Raw genomic sequence first — 22,318 nt, forward strand, 5'->3', positions numbered from 1 at the left:
TTATTTAAAGGGTTTTTTAAAAAAAAAATGTCAGAATATTTCTCGGTTAAACCTCTTACAAAGATTTGATGTAAGCTTTATGCTCTGGAACCTGTCCATTCATGTTTCTCTCCTTTCTTGCAATAATATGAAAACGATAATTCTTGTAGGCCAATTCCAAAGACTATCTATCTACCCAATATTTAATTTATTTTTTTAACCTCTACTTTATGTTTTGCTTTTTTATTTCAACTGTTTGCTGGTTTTCAACACTAAACTTGTGTTATTAAATCTCACCCAACCCAGCATTCAATCTAATGACTTACTAGTTCAAATTCTAGTTTAGACTAGATTTTAAATAAAATTAGGTAAAATTTAATCCTAGTATAATCTAGGTAATCTAATGAGTCAATTTGTAACTTAATCGAAAATTTATTCTAATTTTATTAAAAATGAATTTATGTTATGTTAGCTCTTTTTTTTTATAAAGCTTAAACGATTTTGTTTTATATTCATCTGAGTTAATCTGTTCAACTTGTAACACTAGTTTTTAACTAAATATTAAATCAAGTCATGAGTCAAATTAGAATTAATTATTCTGACTACAACTGATTAGTTTAGTATGAATTGTTGTTTTCATTTTTATGTTAGTTTTCAAGTTTTTAAAAATAAAAATCTAAAGCCTGATATTCTTTTTATAAAAAAACTAATCAACTATAATTATTATGGTTTTAAAAACTATGTTTTGTAGTTATAAAAGAAATTGACAATCTCTTACGAGTTTTTTTTAAAAATATATATAATTTTTTATTTTTTATTTTTAAAAATAATAAGTGAAAATGATGTATCAAAGAATCTCTAAAAAAAATTCATTGAATTTTGAACAATCAACAATAAAATTGATATATTTTTCTGAGATATAATCAACATTTATTATTGATAAAATTAGAGTTTGGTAAGAATATATTTGTTTTTGCATTCAAAAAATGCTATTAAAAATTTTTTAATTTATTTTTTTACTTCAAATGTATTTTTTTATATAATTTTAGATATTTTTAATATATTAATATAAAAAATAAAAAAGAAATATCATTTATATTAACAAAATTCCAAACACTACAAGCCACAGAGGATTTGCTGACATGGCATGTCTCCATTTGATGGGACAATTCTTATTCCGATCCTGGAGCCATCCAAGCCTATCATACACTAACTGCCTCTCAAAAGCATAACCCTTTCAAAAGAAAATCCCCTAAAAGTTTTAAATTATCTCTGGCTCCACTTCACCACATACAACCCCACAATAAACCCTCTCATCAAATCCATCTCCACCATTATAAAATCATTGACACAATTTTTCCCATCAATCAACGGTTCAAAAACAACCCCCATTTTAGATCACTATTTTTGCAAAACAGAGAGCAACAATTTTGACACTTATGGCCGAGATTCTATGACTTTTGAAGTACTGTTTATCAGAGATTATGTTTTTTTTTAAGAAAGAAATTAAACAGTGCTAAGAACATGCATAATTTTATTGGAAGAATAGAAAAGATCGAGTCTTGATCAATGGATTAGCAACTATAAGTTCAGTTTTGGAGTGAAAGATTTAAAGTTTGAAGTGGGTTTTGCTCGCACAAAAACTTTCTGTTTTGTTTCTGAAAATAGAAAGCCATGGAAGTGGCTTTGCTAGTACAAAGTCCATTGAGTTGTAGTGGAAGGGGTGTTTTTAGTGAAAGAAATGGTTTAAAGTTTAAACCTTTTCTTGTTGGGTCTTTCCCTCATGTTAGAAGTGGACAACTTTCAAGTGTAAGTGTCTTTCTTACTCTAAAATGATTCATCGGCTCATTTAGTTCCTGTTTTTTAATGTGTTATGTATTTGTTTTGATGGAATTGTTATTGGTTTTGTTGGTTCTGGGATGAAGAATGGAATTTTTTTTTGTTCTGGTTTTAGTTGGATGTTTCTGTTCAATGTTGGTTGCTGTTGGGTTTTTAAATGTTTTTGTTTTTTGGGATTTTGATTGGTTTGTTAGTGTGATTTTGTTTTTGTTTTTGTGCTGCTGATTGTAATGTTTTTGTTAATTATTGGGATTCCATTGGCTTTTTTGTTCATTGTGGTGACTGTGATTATAATTTTTAATCTGTGACTGAGAATTAATTTATTCTAAGCAGATGAAAGCGAGTAAACTGTATTGTATGAGTCTACTGGATACTGAGTTTTTTACTTTGTTGTGTTTGGTTTTAGCTTAATTCATGGAGGAAGGAGTTTCCAGCAAGTGGAGTTTCATTTCGAATAGCTGCAACTGCTGGTTTGTTCAAGTTTTGCTCTTTTTTCTTTCTTTGGATTTTATAGGAAAAAGGAGATATGATATAATATTTGGATTTAGGTTTTAAATGCTTATTGATGAATTTGAATATAGTTTAGAATTTGAACTGCATTTATATGCAGATTTTTCTAAGAGGAGACAGAGAAAAATGTCAAATGCTAGGTCTAGAGGCTCTTCTCCGAAGGGATTCACGCCGAAAACACCTGTTGGAACAAGCACCCAGAAGAGAGATTTAGAAAACAATGGAGAGAAAGAGGGTTCAATTACACCAAAATCTAGTGAGATTGCAGAGGCCAACAAGCAAACACTAGAAACACAGGTTGATGAGGATGAAGAACTGGCAATTGAACATTCTGGGGAGAAAAAAGTCGATGAAGAAAAGATAGGAGAGGAAGTATCTTTGATGAGTAAAAAGGTGGCTGTTGCTAATGGTAATCAAGTGGTCAAAAATGGAAGTATCAGTAGAGTTGGTAAGGATGTGACCCTGTCAGAGGATAAAATTGCTTTAGAGGGAAGCCAAAATGATGACTTGAAGAATGATGGTATTGTGAAAGAGAGGAGCATTTCAATTGATGCGAGAAAGACTGAAGATGATTCTCTACAAATAAAATTGAAGTTGGAAATGGAAGAAAAATTGCGTAAAAAAGAAACTGATAGGCTTGCTGAAGAAAAATTGCGTAAGCAAGAAATTGAGAGGCTTGCCGAGGAAAACTTCTCTAAGGGTAACAAATTGTTTGTCTATCCGCAGATGGTGAAACCCGATGAAGACATAGAAGTGTTCCTTAATAGAAGTCTATCAACCTTGAGTGACGAACCAGATATTTTGATTATGGGAGCATTCAATGACTGGAGATGGAAATCTTTTACCTTTAGGTTGAGCAAGACCCATCTCAATGGGGATTGGTGGTCTTGCCAGGTTCATGTTCCAAAAGAAGCATATAAGATGGACTTTGTGTTCTTCAATGGGCAAGATGTCTATGACAATAATGACAGGAAGGATTTCTACATTCTTGTTGAAGGTGGAATGGATGCATTTGCATTTGATGATTTCTTGCTTGAGGAAAAACGTCGGGAACTGGAGAAACTTGCAAAGGAGCAAGCTGTGAAGGAAAGATTAGCAGAAGAGCAGAGGCGACGAGAAGCAGAGAAGGCTGCAAGTGAAGCTGATAGAGCACAGGCAAGGGCAGAAATTGAAAAAAGGAGAAGAACATTGCAAGAACTGATGAAAAAGGCTGCAAGGTCCTTCAATAATGTTTGCCACGTAGAACCTAGTGAGTTCAAAGGTAAGGACACGATCAAGTTATATTATAACAAAAGCTCAGGTCCTCTAGCCCATGCTAATGACCTTTGGGTTCATGGGGGGCATAATAATTGGAAGGATGGATTGTCCATTGTTGAGAGACTTGTCAGCTCTGACAAAAAGGATGGCGATTGGTGGTATGCTAATGGTATGCTTGAATATATCTTCTTTAATCTAGTAATGGTGCTTTATTTCTTTTTACATTGTCTATTGAGCCTTATAGTCACACGAACAATTTGTTTTTGATTATCTTGAAATTTCAATCTGGCGTGGTACTTTTTTAGGGAAATTGGAAGAAAGAAGAAATTGGCAATGTTATTATTTTTAACAAATAGAAAAGGTCCCCGATATTCTTCTTTTATGAATTATTACTGCATGATTCTTCTCTTCATCTCTTTTGGTAGGCCTGGATGCACCTTTTTAAAACTGGCACAAGAAGGATGCTATGTCTGTGTCAACCTTGCCCTGCATGATTCTGTTTTGTTGGTTTATCCTTGCTGTATCATAGGAATTTTTTGTTCAACAATGTCTTTTGCAGTTGTTGTACCTGATCGAGCCTTTGTCCTGGATTGGGTCTTTGCTGATGGTCCACCTCAGAGTGCCACTGTGTATGATAACAATCATCGCCAAGATTTCCATGCTATTGTCCCAAATGGTATTCCTGAAGAATTGTATTGGGTTGAGGAAGAACACCAAATATATAGGAAACTACAGGAAAAGAGGAGGTTAAGAGAGGATGCTATACGTGCCAAGGTCAGTTAACATGATGCTACATTCAAAATACTAGAATTAGAATAGGAGGATCAAGATTTTGTGCTCTGGCACTTATAAAAGCATGATCGGTTATCTTTGAATCACGCACAACATAAACATGGCTGAAATTTCTACTACATGTTTTGTGGTCTGCTAGTAACCTTGGCTCCCATACTGAACACATAGAACAGCCACTTAACTTTCTGCTGCTGGTCACTCTGAGTGTATGTTATCTTGTTAACAAGTGCCATTAGTGGAATTCTTTAACAGTTAAAAGAGGTTGTCTGTTCTGCATCCTTCTTTGGACTTATTTTTTGTTAAATTTTATGAAATCTTGTCATATTGTAACTTTCTGAATTTCAAGTTTACTAAGTCCCGCTGCCTCTATGCTTTCTCTTGTCTCAGGCTGAGAAAACAGCACGTATTAAAGCTGAAACAAAGGAACAAACTTTGAAAAGGTTTCTGCTGTCACAAAAGCATATAGTTTATACTGAGCCTCTTGATGTTCAGGCTGGAAGCACCGTGACAGTTTTCTATAATCCTGCTAACACCATTCTGAATGGTAAACCTGAAGTTTGGTTCAGAGGTTCATTCAACCGTTGGACCCACCGCAAGGGTCCATTGCCACCTCAGAAAATGTTGCCTGCAGATAATGGCTCTCACGTCAAAGCCACTGGTAAGCTTTTAGTTCCAGCTTTTCATTCTTTGTTCTTTTATGTGTGATAAGAATTATTTATTTATTTAGCAATTTCCTTCCATTTAATATGGTGGCTTATCTTCAGTTTATGTGTGATTGTAGCATTCATATTTTGGTGTTTGTATCATCTTTGCTGTTGTCGCCTCACTCTGGGTTTTTCTTGTCATGGACATTGTAAGCAGTGTCATACAGCTCACAGATGACTTGCATTGGGTTCAATTTCTTTCATATCTGATGCCAAGGAATTTCTTTCCAGCATACATTTTAGCTCATTATCCCTTAAGTAGGCATGTTAATCATCTATACGCAAGTTTAAATGTGTAAAGGATGATGGCATATCATGTCAGTACAGATAGCACACTTACTAAGAGATTGTGGGTTTTTTCAGGAAAAAAAGTTTCATTTTGTGTGTTTTTTGCAGTCAAGGTTCCATTGGATGCCTACATGATGGATTTTGTATTCTCTGAGAAGGAAGATGGTGGAATTTTTGACAATAGAGAAGGCATGGATTATCACATACCAGTGTCTGGAGGAATTGCAAAAGAACCACCGATGCACATTGTGCATATTGCTGTTGAAATGGCCCCAATCGCGAAGGTAATTTTAGTGCATAACCTGTATGATACTGTCTTGGGGCTACGGGGTTTGAAAGTTACATTATTGTCAAAGAAATAAATTCATTGTTTGTTAAGTGTATTAGCCATTACGTATAAGGTGTGAACTATCCATTTCACTTCTAACATCTCCTTTTCCACCTTAACCTAACATCCTTCATGGCTTTCTTGATTACTCTGTTTTGTCTCAATTACATCTACTCCTGACTTGTTCTCTCTCTTTTTCTTTCATTGAATATAAGGTCTTTTTAAAACAATCAGGAGCAAATAGTGATATTAATTTTGTACACTGAATCCAAAGTGTTTGGACTCGAGCCTTTTAACCACATTGGTATCTATTCTGTGTGAGTTATAGGCTACTAAACCTTTCAATTTTCTTGACACCTCACTCATCAAAACCCCAAATAATTGAAAGAAACGTGTTAAGGTGCTAACATGTAAGGTAGGAAAAGAGCCTCCAAATACCAGAAGCAGATTAATGTGTAGCATAACTTATAGACACACACACACACACACACACACAAGCCATAAAAATTGGGTTATGATTTCATATGAAAGGCATACTTTGAGTCATGAGCAACATTTTTCTACTAGTAGAATAGGGGACGGAGTCTTGTTTCCGAGCATAACTTCTCACAACAAGTTATGTGCTTAGTGAATTAACCCTCATTTGCATTCCGTTGGCTAAAGTACACCATTAAGCAACTTGTCTTAAAATAACATACTTCTTATTCTTATTCTTCTTGTTCTTATTCTTTTTTTTTTTTTTTGTATACTTGTACAACTATTCTGTGATAAATCTCTTGCAGGTTGGTGGGCTTGGTGATGTTGTGACTAGTCTCTCCCGTGCAGTTCAAGATTTAAACCACAGTGTGGACATCATTCTTCCAAAGTATGACTGTATGAAGATTAGCCATGTAAGCTCATTGCAACTTCCACAAATTGAAGATTTTGTGTTATTCATCCTTTAGTGTATTTTTATGTCCCACACGTGGTCTTACACCTCTCTGTTGGAGGTCCATTAATAAAGATTGTTGAAGTATTAGTCCTTCATATTATGTTTGGATGATTTAAGTATCAGAATGTTGCAGTTCACTAGCAAGGGTAGGGTACCCCCCCCCCCCCCCCAAAAAAAAAAAAAAAAAAAACTCTTCTAAATAAAATAATAAATGCACTACTATTACATGTGTCTTTCAATAAGAAAAGTGATTTGTCCTGTAAGAATTAAAATGACACTATCAAACTAAATAGTAGGTTTTGCACCTTGTTTTTCTGTAAAACATGAAGCACTGCTTCTATTAAATTTTTAAACGTGCTCTCTGAAACAGGTGAAAGATTTGCACTACCAGAGAAGCTATTCCTGGGGTGGGACTGAAATAAAAGTATGGTTTGGGAAGGTGGAAGGCCTTTCTGTCTATTTCTTGGAGCCTCAAAATGGGTAACTTTTGTGCTCTACAGTACCCTCAAAGTGTTGCCTGCTTGTACATATAGTTCCACCATAATTATCACTTCATATAACAAAATGCCTGATAAGGTCTCTGAATGCATTATTTTCTTGCAGAATGTTTTGGGCAGGTTGCGTATATGGCTGCAAGAATGATGGGGAGAGATTTGGTTTCTTTTGCCATGCAGCCCTTGAATTTTTACAACAAAGTGGATTTCATCCTGTAAGTTAAATGATTTGATTCAGCATCAAGCAGTTATTTTGTTAAAATATACTAGTTCTTAGAATATCTCTTTTGCATGGGTGGTAAATTTTACTTAATACATAATGAAGTTATGATGTCATTCATTGAATACACCCTAATAAAGTCCATATATAAACATTGTGATAGGAAAAATACAATTAATTATGTGTAGAAGAATGGATTTCAGGAAGTTATTCTCCATGACCAACTTTCAAAACCAGCTTTTGCTGCTGGTTGCGACAATGATTGTTAATCTATGATATCTATCTGACCAAATCAACCAGTCCTGTCCTTCTGAATATGCTCATTGAATCTATTTCTTTTCTTCCTACTACATGTGTTAATCAGTGCTTTACACTTCCAGGATATTATCCATTGCCATGATTGGTCTAGTGCTCCAGTTGCATGGTTGTTTAAGGACCATTATATGCATTATGGTCTTAGTAAATCCCGGGTAGTCTTCACCATTCATAATCTTGAATTTGGGGCAAACAACATTGGGAAAGCTATGGCATATTCTGACAAGGCTACAACTGTAAGTAATTGTTGCTCTTTCTTTTGCATTTTCTAGTTTTTCAATCAACTTTTTTTAATAATATTTTCACTGTTTTATGATTTCTGTGGCGGCACCTGAGAATATATTTTTTTTTGTTGTTGTTTTTGCAGGTATCTCCCACATATTCAAGGGAGATTTCAGGAAATCCTTTAATTGCTTCTCATCTCCACAAGTTCCATGGCATCCTAAATGGAATTGACCCTGATATATGGGACCCTTATAATGATACATACATTCCTGTAAGTGGGTTACCATATCATTTTGAATTTTTTTGACTGATGGTTCTTGAATTGAAGTCCTTAAGTTCTAAACGCTTCCTAGTATGCTCCATCTTCCATGAATTTGCAACCTACTAATTGGATACATACATCTATGCATTAGAAGTGAAATGAAAGATTGGCCCTGTGAATGCATGGCCATGCGTGGTTGAAGATTGCAATTGGAATCCATTCTGAAATGCAAGTGCCATTATTTGTCTTTAATGCATTTGCAAACATTGAGGGTTGTCATTTTGATTGAAACTCTATGCATACCTTTTTTGATTACTTTTCAAGGTTTAAGATGGTTTATTAGAACGGAGCACTTTTTTGTCTTTAATTGTAATCTTCTTTGGAGATTCAGATTTCTTCCGCCAAGCAATTGTGGCTAATATCTATTAGTCCAGGTACCTTATACTTCCGAGAATGTTGTTGAAGGAAAAAGAGCTGCCAAGGAGGCTTTGCAACAAAGGCTTGGTTTGAAAAAGGCTGATCTTCCTCTGGTAGGAATAATTACTCGCTTGACACATCAAAAGGGAATCCATCTCATCAAGCATGCAATTTGGCGCACCTTAGAGCGCGGTGGGCAGGTTCTTTTCTATCCGATTTCCTGTTTCTCAAATTCTCTTCTTATTGTGGATTATTTATCAGCCCATAGGACTGCTTTTCAACAATATCTATCTCTGCCAGCTATTTCCCAATCATTAAAGTGCAATGCTAGCAGTAAATGTTTTGGTTCTGTTGACTGATTGAGATACACCAAGACAATAACATGTCTCTTGAATAGTGGCACAGAATTGCATGGTGAAAAACCATTAAATGCATGCCACTTTTTCGCTTTAAATGGGAGCTATTCCTTTGCAGAGTATTGCTTAGTTATTGGATTGTTAACAGTTGAGAATGTGGCCAATTTCTTGTTTGGCAGTGTAGACTCCTTTAATGTTGGACATGATCTCAGCACTTGACCCATCACTTATCTAAAGAAAAAAAAAGTTACAAGTACTGTAATCCATCTAGGTTTCCTTCCAGCACAGAGCAGCATTGAGAGTGGCCTGAAGCATCCTGACTGCTGTGTAATCTGGCTGATACATCGCCACCTACCCACCCCCAACTTATCCTGTCTTCTATCTTTCCTTGTGTTTCTGTTATTGTGATTCAGCAATAATATCATCACAGTTATGATCTGAATGCCAACATAAGAATTATGGAAGTCCATTAGTAGGTCTTAAGTCATCTGCAGGTTTGAACAATGCATATGTTGAAGCATAATAACATCTTACTATTTCTGTGAAATGAAATTTGTGTATAGGTTGTATTGCTTGGTTCAGCTCCAGATCCCCGTGTCCAGAATGATTTTGTGAATTTGGCCAACCACTTGCATTCTAGTCACCATGACCGTGCTCGCCTTTGTTTGACTTATGATGAGCCTCTTTCGCACTTGGTATTCTCCTGCAACTTCACATTCAATTTTTGTTTCAATGAACTTACCTCTTCCTTTTGCAACTGACCAGGAAAATCTTCTTTTTTGTTTGGTAGATATATGCGGGTGCTGATTTCATTCTAGTCCCATCTATTTTTGAGCCTTGTGGACTGACCCAGCTTACTGCTATGAGATATGGTTCAATAGCTGTTGTTCGAAAAACTGGAGGTGAGTACCCATCTTTCTTTTACGTTGACAAAATATCTCAACTTATTCTAGTTTTTTTTTTTTTTCAAAAAAAGAAGAAAAATGATCTCCAATGAATTATTCTTTAAATATAAGAAGAATTTCCTTTTTAAACTTTTTCTAGACCCACTTTTGAGGTGTGTATGTTGACCACCAGGTTGTCATTGCACCTACAAAAAAGAGAGAAAAACTCTGATGGTGCTTTGTATTATTATCACTAGTAACGAGGATGATGGGTTTGGGTAGGGGAAGTGTTACTAGCTCTTGGATACTTCATACTGTGCTTTTTTGGCATCTGGTAGACTTGAAATTAATTTCTACTTTCCTAGTCAAATGCCTTGCGACTCTGTGGTGCTTCTTGACAAGATTACTGTCTACAAGTTCTCTAGTGCACTTCTCAAGCTAGTACCAGCAATTAAAGTATGCTAAGTAGTCCATTTTCATGCTATTTCTTCTTTAGGGCTTTTCGACACTGTGTTTGATGTTGACCATGACAAAGAAAGAGCCAAAGCACAAGGTCTTGAACCAAATGGATTTAACTTTGATGGAGCTGACCCTGCTGGTGTTGATTATGCTCTAAATAGGTGAGTGGATGTTTATCTTCTTTAGTGAACTGCATGTTTAAACACACGCACACAAGTTATGTCTCCGATGTTTCCCCTTTGGAAAATCTTGAATATGAGGATATCATCGGTGCAATTTAACACCCACAAACTTGAACACACGGTAAACTATCGTTTCCAGTGTCTGCCCTGATATAATCGTAATGTGAAGATGCCATACCATTTAACATATGCTACTGACGTGGAGTGCCTGGAGTACATAAGCAAGCCACTTAGCAATTCTTTTGGTTCTTTTTCCTCATCACGGAAAACTTCTTTTGCCATCTTATTTTTGTACTGGAACTTTATCTTCATTCTTGAACATGTGAAGAAGAAACAATTAAAGTTTTGATGGGGATGCTGTAAAATGTTAAGATGACACTGATCCCTCTTGCCTGTTATCGCTTGCATATGCAAGCTTGCCTTTTGAATATATTTTGTTCGGTAATATTTATTTTCCAATGAATCTTTCAGGGCAATCTCTGCCTGGTACGACGGTCGGGATTGGTTTAACTCGATGTGTAAAAAGGTGATGGAGCAAGACTGGTCTTGGAATAAGCCTGCTCTCGATTACTTGGAGCTTTACCATTCAGCACGCAAGTGAAAACAAGAAATCAGTAGGCCAAGAGGGCAATATGCAACTCAATCCGGTACCATAGTTTGTACATGTTTAGTGGCACACCTCTGATTTTTTTATCATTCCGCAGGGTAATTTCTTGCACATAAGTTGCCCACTCCAAATAATATGCTAGGTCATATCAGTATTCAGTGTTAGAGCTCGAAATGGATCGTCCATTTTTGTGTAGCACAAAACTATAGGCTACACTTTTATGTACCTTTGATCGTTTATATTATCAATCAATATTCATTAGCATCTCCAAAAGGGGCTAATCCTAGAGGTTTATTTTTTCCAAAATTCAGCATGCATCTTGGTTGTGGCTTGCACGAGAGGGATAGTGGAGGTCTGTCGTTAACAAACCCTAACCCTTCTGTATTACAAGACAATTTACACATCATACAAGTCATATGATTACATCTCCTTCACATGAAAAGCACCAGCTCAACATTTTTTCAAGGAAAGTTCATGTCTTCACTGCGTTTAGGCTGCCACTTTTGATTACAAACTGTGGAGATTGAATGTCACTGTTGACAACTTGAGGGAATTGACTGTAGCTTCGTACATACCCTCTCAAGAAGGGCCCCAGTTAGCAAGTACAAGTTTCCATATCAACTAGCCACCGAGTTTGCCATATTAGCCACATAAGTTGCTTCGTCTCTGGCTTGGCATTGAAGAGACCAAAGACCGGTGGGGATGATTGCTTAATGACTTTTATGTGGACCTTGAGGTGCAGGGGTTTAAGACTATGGTAACCATTATTATATTGTTTTGACTTTAAAAAAAAAAAAAACCCCATGAGGCTTGAATCATAATAATAACTAAAGCATAACAACTACACGAGGATTGAATCGTAGTGGCAAATGCACAAAGAAAGAGCAAAATGTATCTTAAACCCTAGGGTTGGTCAACCCTCTCAAATTTATTACCACTAGATCTCAAAAGCACCACACGAACAATCCCCATGTAAAAAGCAGAAAAGGGTGTGGTTCGCTTCTCTTATCATCAAGACTTTACTATTAGATCCTTTTTGGATGGTAGGAAATGGATTCTTTTGTGTAATGATTCATGAGCTCTTGATCAGTTGATTTGTGTGCTTTTACTTGGATCCCACACAACCATGTATTCAACTCATAATCCCAGTTAGTGAAGCGTGTTATGCCGTGATTGGTTATTAAAAAAAAAAGGTCTATTATTTGGTTTTGGTAGTGCCGCCAATCGTGTGGTTGGCCACATTACCAAACGGGTACTCGAGATCTTAAAGTGCTTATTAAGCACTTGTAAATTATACTTGACTATAAATTCTTCATTAAAAATAAAAACAAAATAATTATAATTGCGGTTGTTCGATTATTTATCGAATTAACCTTGAATTGTGCTCCTTCGAGGGCCAGAAAAAAGAGAAAAAAACAATGTAAAGCAGACGTAGGAGTGTTTTTAAAAAGAAAAAAATAATGTTAAATGATAAAAAAAAAAAAACATGTTAACATGTGTTATATCATTAAACTTATGACCTGAGTCATTTGATTAAAAGCAATAAATTTCAAAATTTCTTAAAGCTCAATCCTTAACAAACTAAATGTTGAAAGATGAAATTGAAAAACAAAATCTATCGTTTTAAAAAACAATTGCAATTATAAGCTAGAAAAAGATCTAAACCTGCTCGAGTCAACTCATCAAAGCTCTAAGTCATCTTATAACCCGTAAAAAGAAAAATTGAGAAAATCATGAAACCTAATTTTTTTAAAAAAATTGAATTATGAGATGGAAAAAAAATAAGTCCAAAAAAATATTTGTCACCCTTGTTAGATTATAAAACCTTTGACCCGAGTTTTGATTGGAATCACCAAATATGAAAAAACCACAAATGTTAATTCTCAACTAATTAAATATTAAATAATAAAATTAAAAAAAAATCAATAACTCAAAAGGATCCCAAACAAAAAAAAATAACTAAAAGGAAAAAAAAAGATGGGGGGTAAAAAGGTAAACAAAGAAAATCATGAAGCTTATTTTTTATATAAAAAAACAAATCAATGTCAAGTAATGAAATTGAAAGAGAAAATAAGTCCATAAAAAAAAGATGGGAACCATATTTGCTCATAAAACTCGTGACCTGGACCATTTGATTAGAAGCATTAAATTTGAAAAAACCGTGAATCCCAAACCTTAAAAGAATGAGAATGAAATTGAAAATAAATTCAATCACAATAAAAATAGTAATTAAAAAAATAAGGATTAACTTAAAAAAAAACAAATGAGAGAGTGGATAATCTTGAATTGAAGGGATAAATTGAAAATAAAAATCAATTTTACAAAAGAACAAAAAGAAAAAAACACCTAAAAAATAAGGACTAATTTTTTTAAAAAAAATAACAAATTGAATATTTTAATTAAAGGATGAAATTGAAAACAATTGAAAGTATATAAAAGAGATAAGAGGAAAATGAAAAAAAAAACGAGGATCAAATTTGAAAAAATAAAAAAAATTGAAATTGAATGATGAAATTGAAAAACAAAACAAAAATTTACAAAAAGATCAAGGACAAAAATAACAAATCAAAAGAATGAAGGTATAATTTTTCATCAACGTATGACACTACATGCACCATCGAAGCATGATGGAACCCTTCCACGTGCTTTCGCATGACTGACACACGTCTGATAGATTTTAAAATTTAATAATTTTTAATTAATGCAAAATACTAATTTACTTATCTACTAATTTGCTTATAACATAAAAAAAACATGAAAATTTGAAAATGACCCCAAGAAAGCGTAATTATTTATTATTTCTAAGGTAAGATAGTAATTTACTCTGCAAAAAAATTTGAAACCTAAACAAAAAAACCTTAGCAACCAATTATCTAATTTTCGCTTTTAAAAGCAGTGAAGGTATTTCATTGTTTTAAAAAAAGTGTTCTGGCTTTTTTACCCCCATTAAAAATGAAAATGACAAATAAATTACATGAAAAAATCTATTTTACCCCTGATTTTAATCTTGTAGGCTGATTTGATGAAGGGCAAAATTATTTTTGCATAATAATAAATGTCTAATGCTATATTATTTTTCTCACACCATGTATATTTTGTTAATAGTGTTAAGATATGGATTCTTATATTTTAGTTTCTTAGTTTAATTTTCATTGTATGTTTTAAGAAATTTTTATATTAACATGTAAACCTGTTTTATTCTTTATTATTTTGTACTTTAATTGATTCTTGATTTAGATATAGAAGATTTCCTGGATTTCAATTCAATTCAATGCAATGAATATTTTTAATGTTTGACTTACATCATGCATTAATGTTCTTTATTCAAAAAGGAAATTTTCTATGTTACTTTAAATTAACATTAAGGAGGTGTAAGTAACTATTAAAAAATAATAACAAATTGAGTTTTTAACTAGTTCAACTTCATCGGATCGAATCAATTTCGAATTATTCTTTTTTCAAAATCCAAGTTCAACCTTACAAGCTCTTTTTTTAAAAAAAAAAAAAAAAAAAACCTTGGCAACTCACTCGCTATTATCATAGGTTAAGGCTACAATCTTCCTGTAACATGAAACTAGATCATCTTGAAAATGTAAATAGAACAGGATTATAATGCACTGTTGATGATGGAGATATGGATTGCTCAAGATTTAATATTAATGCTCTAATATGTGTATAATGCAATCACTAGACAGAATTAGTGGGATGATCTCTTATTGCTTAATGATCGATTAATAGCAGCTAAAACTTATATTTAGGCTCTATATTATTAGGAATGAAGTTAATTACTCCATAGCAATGTTTCATTTAATGATAATATAAACTATTAAATTAATCTTGTAATTCTCCATATTTCTTCATATCAGGGGCAGAGCCTAAAGATAAAATTTGAGGGGGGTAAGATTTCAATTATATTATTATTTTAGCTAAAATCATATAAATTATCAAGAGAAAACTGGAAAAATAATTTTCTTGCCCCTGCTTGCCACTCTTATCTTCACCCCTACTTTATAGGGTAAATTTTATAATGCTACTATGTATTATTTAATTTTTTTTAGCTTGATAATTTTTAATTATATCCTTTACGGGTTTGTTTGTTATTTACATTATTATTTTGGGTTTATTTTTTTATAAGAGATTATGAAAAAAGATTTTTTTTTTAATATATGATTAAAAATTTATGATTTTATCTTCAACCTGATTATGTTATTAGAAACTAAATCTTGAACTAAGAAAAAGAGAGGTGAAGATGCTCTTATAGTTAAAAAAAAAATTAATATAGCTAAAACATTATTTAAAAAAAAAACCAATTCTTCACATAAAGATAGATTTTAGACTTTATATAATTATCTCAACAATTTTATATATATGGAGAGATGACAACGTGATTGGCTACATTAACCATTTGCAATTATAGTCAAATATATTTAAAAAATAGGTAAAATCATTGATATCTTATTTGGATTAAAGACTAATCCAAACAAATTTAAATCAATTATTTTTATTAAAATAATATCATTTTATTATTTAAAAAATCTGGTGTTGATTATCAAATTTAAATATCAAATTAATTAAATTATTAAAAATTCAATTAAATCAAGGGTTTTTTTAGTGAAATCCCATATCCAGCCAAATTTAACATCTAACGGTAAAATTTGGACTTAAAACAGGTAACTTTATGGGAAGTAAAATTTTCCAGCTGGAATATTCACAACCTTGCAATGAAACCAAAGAAAAGCGTTGACCGACACGTATCTCTTAGGTCACAATCCAACCGACTCTTGTGATTTGAGTTGAGAAGACACTCACTTTACCTACCTCCCTGGCCCTGGCCTAACCCATGAGTGCCCTAGCAAACCCAAAACATAAAAACCTAGGGATTTGTTTTTTTTTTAAAAAATAGAATATTAAATTAAAAGTTTGGACATAATAACTTTAGAGAAAAGATACAATTTTATGTTATCACGTTTTAAAATAAAATAGCAATGTTTAAATATATCATGTTTAAATAACTCTAGAGAAAAGATACAATTTTTATGTTTAATATATCATGTTTTTTAAATGTGATAATTTAACAATTTTTCATTGTTAATCTTTTAATTTAAAAGTCAATTGATTGATTCAGCTTGTTAATCTTTTAATATATTTGATGGGTCAATAACTTGTAGATTAAAAAACAAATTTTAATTAAAATTTTAAAAAATTATTAATCACATAGTAGTTGTCCTCTATTTTTCAGTGTCAATGATGTTGTCAAACTTGTAATAACAAGTGATTCTGATCAGTTAGGTATGAGTCTATCACAACTAAATAAAAATTTGCCACATATAGATTATGTAGATGACCTAGCAAAAGTATTTATGGATCAGTGAGACAAGTATAGGTCCAAAAGAAAATTTGATCACACTAGACCAGAATGATGACTCAAAAAAACCATGACTTTTAATTCAATCAAAATGATGGAGTCGTTGCTCTAGTCATCAGATCTTTAGATTTTAAAAATCTCACTTTGAGACCTTGATTTTGACAGTTTTGTGATTTTTCTTTTGAGTTGACCGGCCAGTTTAACTATATATTATGAACCGATCGATTGATTAGTCTTAAATTTAATTGTCTTGTTTAGAAACATGATATTTAATTAAAAATCTCAATTCACAACCATAACATTCAAAGGTGTGTTATTCGACCAAAACTTTATGATACTATGTTAATTCACTATTTGTTTTTATTTTGTATGTTAATTACTTAATTTATCCAAAAACTAGAGTAAATTATCATTATGGATAGTGTCACGGGGTCAATTTTTCGCTCTCGCAACAGACCTCGCGCGGCAGTCTAGTCCCGCTATACTCAGCCTTTCCCTCGCCTATTCACTCGTGCTTTGCCTACGACTAGTTTGTCCCACAAACCCAAGAGATCCCCACACTCTTTCAACGTCACAAGCAAGCGGAATAACACTTAATGAATATGAGCAGAATATAAAACACAGCAGATTACAAGAACAAGTCCCAATCTTTTCATTAACTCAATTAAAGGATTACACAAAGTTCTTCTTGTGTGCTATGCCCAATCCGTTCTGCATGCTACACATTTTACAGCCTATCTATTTACAAGATATGGAAGTTACAATGTAGAAACTACCCCTAACTTCCTGCACAGCTGGAGCACCCATTATCCCATGTTCAGCCAACTTCTTCCCCACATAAGAAACTGCCGCAAACTGCCGATAACTGCTCCCAAAACTGCCACAACTGCATTGGCATGTTCTCCCACAAGCCAACTGCCCACTGCCAGCACACATGCTGCCAGCGTAACTGCCTCGCATGCCTTGGACCGTCCACTGTCCAAGTTATCATCAGCCCCTGCTGCCGATTTTGTCGACGCTGCCGAATTCACCAGCGCTACCGAATCCCCCACTGTCTCATCGTGTCATCCCAGCATTGTTTCGTCAAGCTTTGGACAATCCTCGCCCAAGCCCCAACTCTCGTCAGCATACTGCCTTGCTAGCTGTTGTGTGCTGCCGCACACACACTCTGTCGATTTTCGCTACTGTCACGCGAGCTGCCACCCCGTAGCTACTGTCCAGCAATGCTTTGCGTCAGCCTATGCCTTGACGGATTTTAACCATGTGACAGATAGCTTAGTAGAAATATTTATGGGCTGATGAGATAAATCTAGATCCAAAAGGAAGTCTAGTCATGCTAGACTAGAATGATGGCTCAAAAGGATCATGACTTTTGATCCAACTAGATAGAAAGATGTAGTCGCTCCTCCAACCATCAAATTTTTAGATTTTAAAAATTTTGCTCTGAAATCTTGTTTTTGATAATTTTATGATTTTTCTTTTGAATTAGTCGACCAGTTTATCTGAACATTATGAACAGATCGATCAATTAGTCATGAATTTAATTGATGTCGTTCAAAAACACGATATTTAATTAAATGTCTCAATTCACAACCGTAACATTCATAAATGTACTATTTCACTAAAACCTTTTGCTACTATGTTAATTTACTATTTTTATTTATTTTGTATGTTAATTTTCCAATTTATCCAAAAACTAGAGCAAGTAAATTATCATTTAGTCACTGAATTATGAACATAATCATAAGCTTTAGTCTCTTATGTTTGAAGACATATAACGTTGTCCTTTAACTTTGTTATCTTATTAAAACTTGGTTTTACAGGCTACTACAAGGACCAACGCAAAAAATCATTTTTCCTTCAAGGAAGTTTTTATTTCTCTGAAAACAAAAAATTAACTCTTCATTTTAAAGCTTTGTTAATGGTTTTTGATATGTTAATGTTAAAAATAAAAAAAAATCTAAAAAAATTATTTTAAAAAAATACTTTTAAAAAAACCCTACATTACAATACCGAGAACATGCTCAAACATTTTCAAACCACAACGCCAAGCCAAACGCAATTGTCCCAAGAATGAAAAGTTTGCTGGCTGCTGCTTCACACTTTCTCACACTAGTTAGCTACCACTGCACCCTGAGCTGCGAGAGAAACTGCGTCGTCAGATTGCATTGTGAGTTGTACTGCCATTGAGAGTAATTAGAGAGGATAAGGTTTTACTGAAATCTGTGACAATTGGTCTATCCAATCAACTTTCTCCATCGTTCCCAATCAGAATCCCACCTAGAATGAAAAGTTTGCTGGCTGCTGCTTCACACTTTCTCACACTAGTTAGCTACCACTGCACCCTGAGCTGCGAGAGAAACTGCGTCGTGAGATTGCAGTGTGAGTTGTATTGCCATTGAGAGTAATTAGAGAGGATAAGGTTTTACTGAAATCTGTGTCAATTGGTCTATCCAATCAACTTTCGCCATCGTTCCCAATCAGAATCCAGCCTTTTCTTTGCTTACAACAAAGGAGATGACACTAGTAAATTTGTTTATTGAAATGCTTGGTGTTTCGTGCATGTATCTGATCATACTATACAAAACGCAACACTTCGCTTTTATTGGTATTTAAATCCACCTCCACCATCGACTTTTCTGGTTTACCTTGAAATTTCACCTTGATTAAGCTTCTAATAGTAAATTTCTTAGATCAACGTGTCCAGATCACGACAGGTTTAACGAATCCGATGAAAACCCCAAAGTTCAATTTTCAAGCTTTTTTTAACATAATATTTTTGTTTTTTAATAAATTGTTTTCACCAAACACTTTTACATTTTTTAAAAAAATCTACATTACAGCTACAGTCAAAACGCAATCTCTAAATCATATTAACAGGGGCAAATTGGGTAATTAGAATATAAAATTAAAATGAATGGTTAATTAACACAATAACAAATTTGTTTTTTTTTTTTTGGCAAAATAACATATTTTTAATGTTGAAATTATAAACCGTAATATTTTTTAAATATCACGGTTCAAAAATATAATATTTATTTAAATATCATGATTGTAAACTATTTTACCAATTAAAATTATATCTTGGTTTACAACCATGATAAAATTTTAAGAAAAAAGAATTGGTTAGCCGATTCATAATAATTAATTAACTAGTTGATTAATATTAAAAAAAAACTTTTTTAAAATTTTAATTAAAATTTATTTTTTATTCTACATGTTGATTAAATATATATATATTGACTTATATAATATATTCAAAAGAAAAGGTTGATAAAATATATATATATATATATATATATATATATATATATATATATATATATATTTACAATGATATTATTTGCCAATTCTTTTAACTTCTAATTTTTTTTTTTGAAAAAAACAAAAATTAACAGTTAATATGTATACAAGACAGACGAAAAACAGTTATGTCCTTATCTCATAGTCTGATTTTTTCCTCACTTTTGCTGTCAAGTCTCTTTCAATCTAATTCCTTTCAAGCCAGGTTCTGTACCCTCACGAAACACACACACATCTCTCTCTCTCTCTCTCTGTATATGTGAGCACTACTGCCTGATACTGAGGAGCGGACCACTCTCCTCCATGGGTGGTAAGTTATGATACGATAAAGACTTTTGTTCTATTGGTTTTGCCCTTACAACCATCAAAGCCATCCTTCCAGTACTGGCTGCTGCTACTAGTTTCTGTGGGCGTTTGGATTTCTAGCACCTGTAGAGTGCGCCATTTCCACGAGGTTACAAAAGAGAGTATTATTTGGTGGCAACTACCTTTAAGAATCTAATCAAAACCCATCACTATTTTTATATGTGTTCTTTCAAAATTGTGTGTTTTCTTTTGCTGATTTCTGGGTTAATGTATGTATGTGGACAGAACATATGAAAATCCTACTGCTTGCTGTCGTTTCCCTTGCGTTTGCTGGACAAGTCTGATGTCACTGGAGTGCCTGTGACCTTCTCTGGATCTATTCCATTTTAGCCACAGAATAAAGTAGAGGTCTTTCCAAAGGTTCTCTTCTTTTGTCCTAGTTGAGTTCTATGCGTCACCCCCGTCTGTCTTTAGATTATCTTTTCATTGCTTCTTTTGGAGGGTCTTGAAACAAAGCTAAGGTAGAGATTCTCCTGCACAACTCTCTCTCTCTCTGCTTCCCTACACAAAGGGCCCTCTTTTGTTTTCTCTTTTGGTGAGTTATTTGATCCTGTTTTTTAAATCATTTTTCACTTGATTTGTTCATTTAAAAAAATTAAAATTGATTCAATACATTTTTATATTATAAATTATAAATGAAGCTAAAATGATAGGAAAATACTATTTCCCCACACTCATGAATTATGATAGTTATCTACTATCTTGTTTTTTGTTTTTCTGTATTTTGACATTTTATTTCTTTGTTTATTGATTTTTTTAAGTTCTTATATGATATATTTATGAAAATTTAGAGTTGATAATTTATTTTAATTTATTTTTTATAAGATTATTGTAATATAAAAAAAATCCCAGCATTAAGTTAATATCAGAAAGATATCTTAGCATTGTAGTATGATTTATTTTTAAAAAAAGTTTAGTTAAATAAAAAATTATTTTTTAAAAAAGCTAGGTTAACAAGTTTTGTGGAGTCAATGACCCGATTTGCGAGTTTGGTGAAAAACCCTGGTTATGCCAATTTGCGAGTTTAGTAGGGTATTTTTTTTCTAATTGAACTCGATTATGTTATTGTCTATTTTTTTTATTATATAGTTAAAAAAAATAGTTTTGAAAAAAAAACATGTTATTAAATTTAAGAAAGTCTATGGATCTGTTAACAAGTATGATGAATTTAACTTTTTTTTTAATAAATTTATTTTTTTTCAATTTCATCATTTAATATTGAACTAATTGAGAATTGAGTTTCATAATTTGTTTCGTTTTGCTTTCTAAGAGGTTATCATAATCTTAAAAAAAATCTCAATATTGGTTTAACGCTCGATTTTATGATCATCTATTTTTGTTATCATATAGTTAAAAAAACAATAGTTTAGAACAAAATAAGTTATTAATTCCAATGAAGTCCATTACTTGATTTGTAGGTTTGACATGTTGACTAGATTACCCATTTCATGGGTTTAGTGAGTTTACCCATCATACCTGATTTGTTTTTTTTTAGTTTCTGGTCTTTTAATTTTTCTAATTACTTTTTTGAATTTCACTCTTATTCAATATCAGATTGGTTAAAAAATAAAATTCATAGTTTATTTTTTTTATTTTTTATAGAATTATCACGATTGCAAATAAATATTTTTTTTAGAGTTGATACTTGATTTTGAAAACATCTAATGTTATCATAAAATTAAACAAAAATAATTTATAAAAAAAGATCGATCCAATCTAGCATTGTCTTAATATAAAAAAAACATTGTCTTAAAGTTTTTTTAAAAGCTATGTGATGTTTTTATTGGTTATTCAAGTTGTTTTTAAATACATTAAATTAAATAATTCACTTGAAATCAATTTTCACATGGTTTAATTCAAAACTCAAGCTTGACAAAGAGCCGAGTTAACAGGTTTCAAGATCAAACTACTTGATTAAATTTAATGATATTGCACAAAAAACCTTCTATTAATATTTATTTTAAGTTTAAAAGAAAAATAATTCGATCCTATATTGAATTTGAATTAAATATAAATTAGATTTTGGATCAATTCATAGTGTTGTTACCAATGAATATAACTCTTTTTTGTTTTAGATCTTCCAAAATCATTTCTACAGGAAACTCAAATCTATTTTTTTTTCTTATCATTGGATAAAAAGATTTGTTCTCTTCAAAAAAAAAAAACAAAAAAAAAATTTGTTTTTCGATTCATCATTAAAGTCGAATAGAGTGAATAAATTTGTCAAAACTTCTT

At 32.6% G+C, this 22,318-nt stretch overlaps 1 protein-coding gene across 2 annotated transcripts; it reads left to right on the plus strand.

The window, feature by feature from the left end:
- Positions 1-1,233: 1,233 nt before the first annotated feature.
- On the plus strand, positions 1,234-11,322 carry LOC133698642 (starch synthase 3, chloroplastic/amyloplastic). Of its 2 annotated transcripts, none has more exons than XM_062121633.1 (16): positions 1,234-1,788; positions 2,225-2,288; positions 2,429-3,754; positions 4,145-4,359; positions 4,765-5,035; positions 5,478-5,653; positions 6,480-6,587; positions 6,999-7,108; positions 7,232-7,337; positions 7,723-7,893; positions 8,025-8,153; positions 8,579-8,761; positions 9,481-9,612; positions 9,708-9,819; positions 10,298-10,421; positions 10,914-11,322. In XM_062121633.1, the coding sequence occupies exons 1-16, from the start codon at positions 1,654-1,656 to the stop codon at positions 11,041-11,043; spliced, it is 3,492 nt and encodes a 1,163-aa protein (XP_061977617.1). In that variant the 5' UTR covers positions 1,234-1,653; the 3' UTR covers positions 11,044-11,322. The 2 variants fall into 2 exon arrangements, with proteins under 2 accessions (XP_061977617.1, XP_061977618.1); XM_062121634.1 differs by having other exon boundaries at positions 2,429-3,589.
- The last annotated feature ends 10,996 nt before the right edge of the window (positions 11,323-22,318 follow it).

This window comes from Populus nigra, chromosome 7 (assembly GCF_951802175.1).
Source record: "Populus nigra chromosome 7, ddPopNigr1.1, whole genome shotgun sequence".
NCBI lineage: Eukaryota > Viridiplantae > Streptophyta > Magnoliopsida > Malpighiales > Salicaceae > Populus > Populus nigra.

What these genes read in the sequence shown, in the direction of transcription:
- LOC133698642 (XM_062121633.1), top strand. Translation starts at nt 1,654, where the DNA reads ATGGAAGTGGCTTTGCTAGTACAAAGTCCATTGAGTTGTAGTGGAAGG. An exon ending in GAAGTGGACAACTTTCAAGT is followed by an intron (nt 1,789 to 2,224) that starts GTAAGTGTCTTT and finishes GTTTGGTTTTAG; the next exon opens with CTTAATTCATGGAGGAAGGA. An exon ending in TTCTTGGAGCCTCAAAATGG is followed by an intron (nt 7,109 to 7,231) that starts GTAACTTTTGTG and finishes ATTTTCTTGCAG; the next exon opens with AATGTTTTGGGCAGGTTGCG.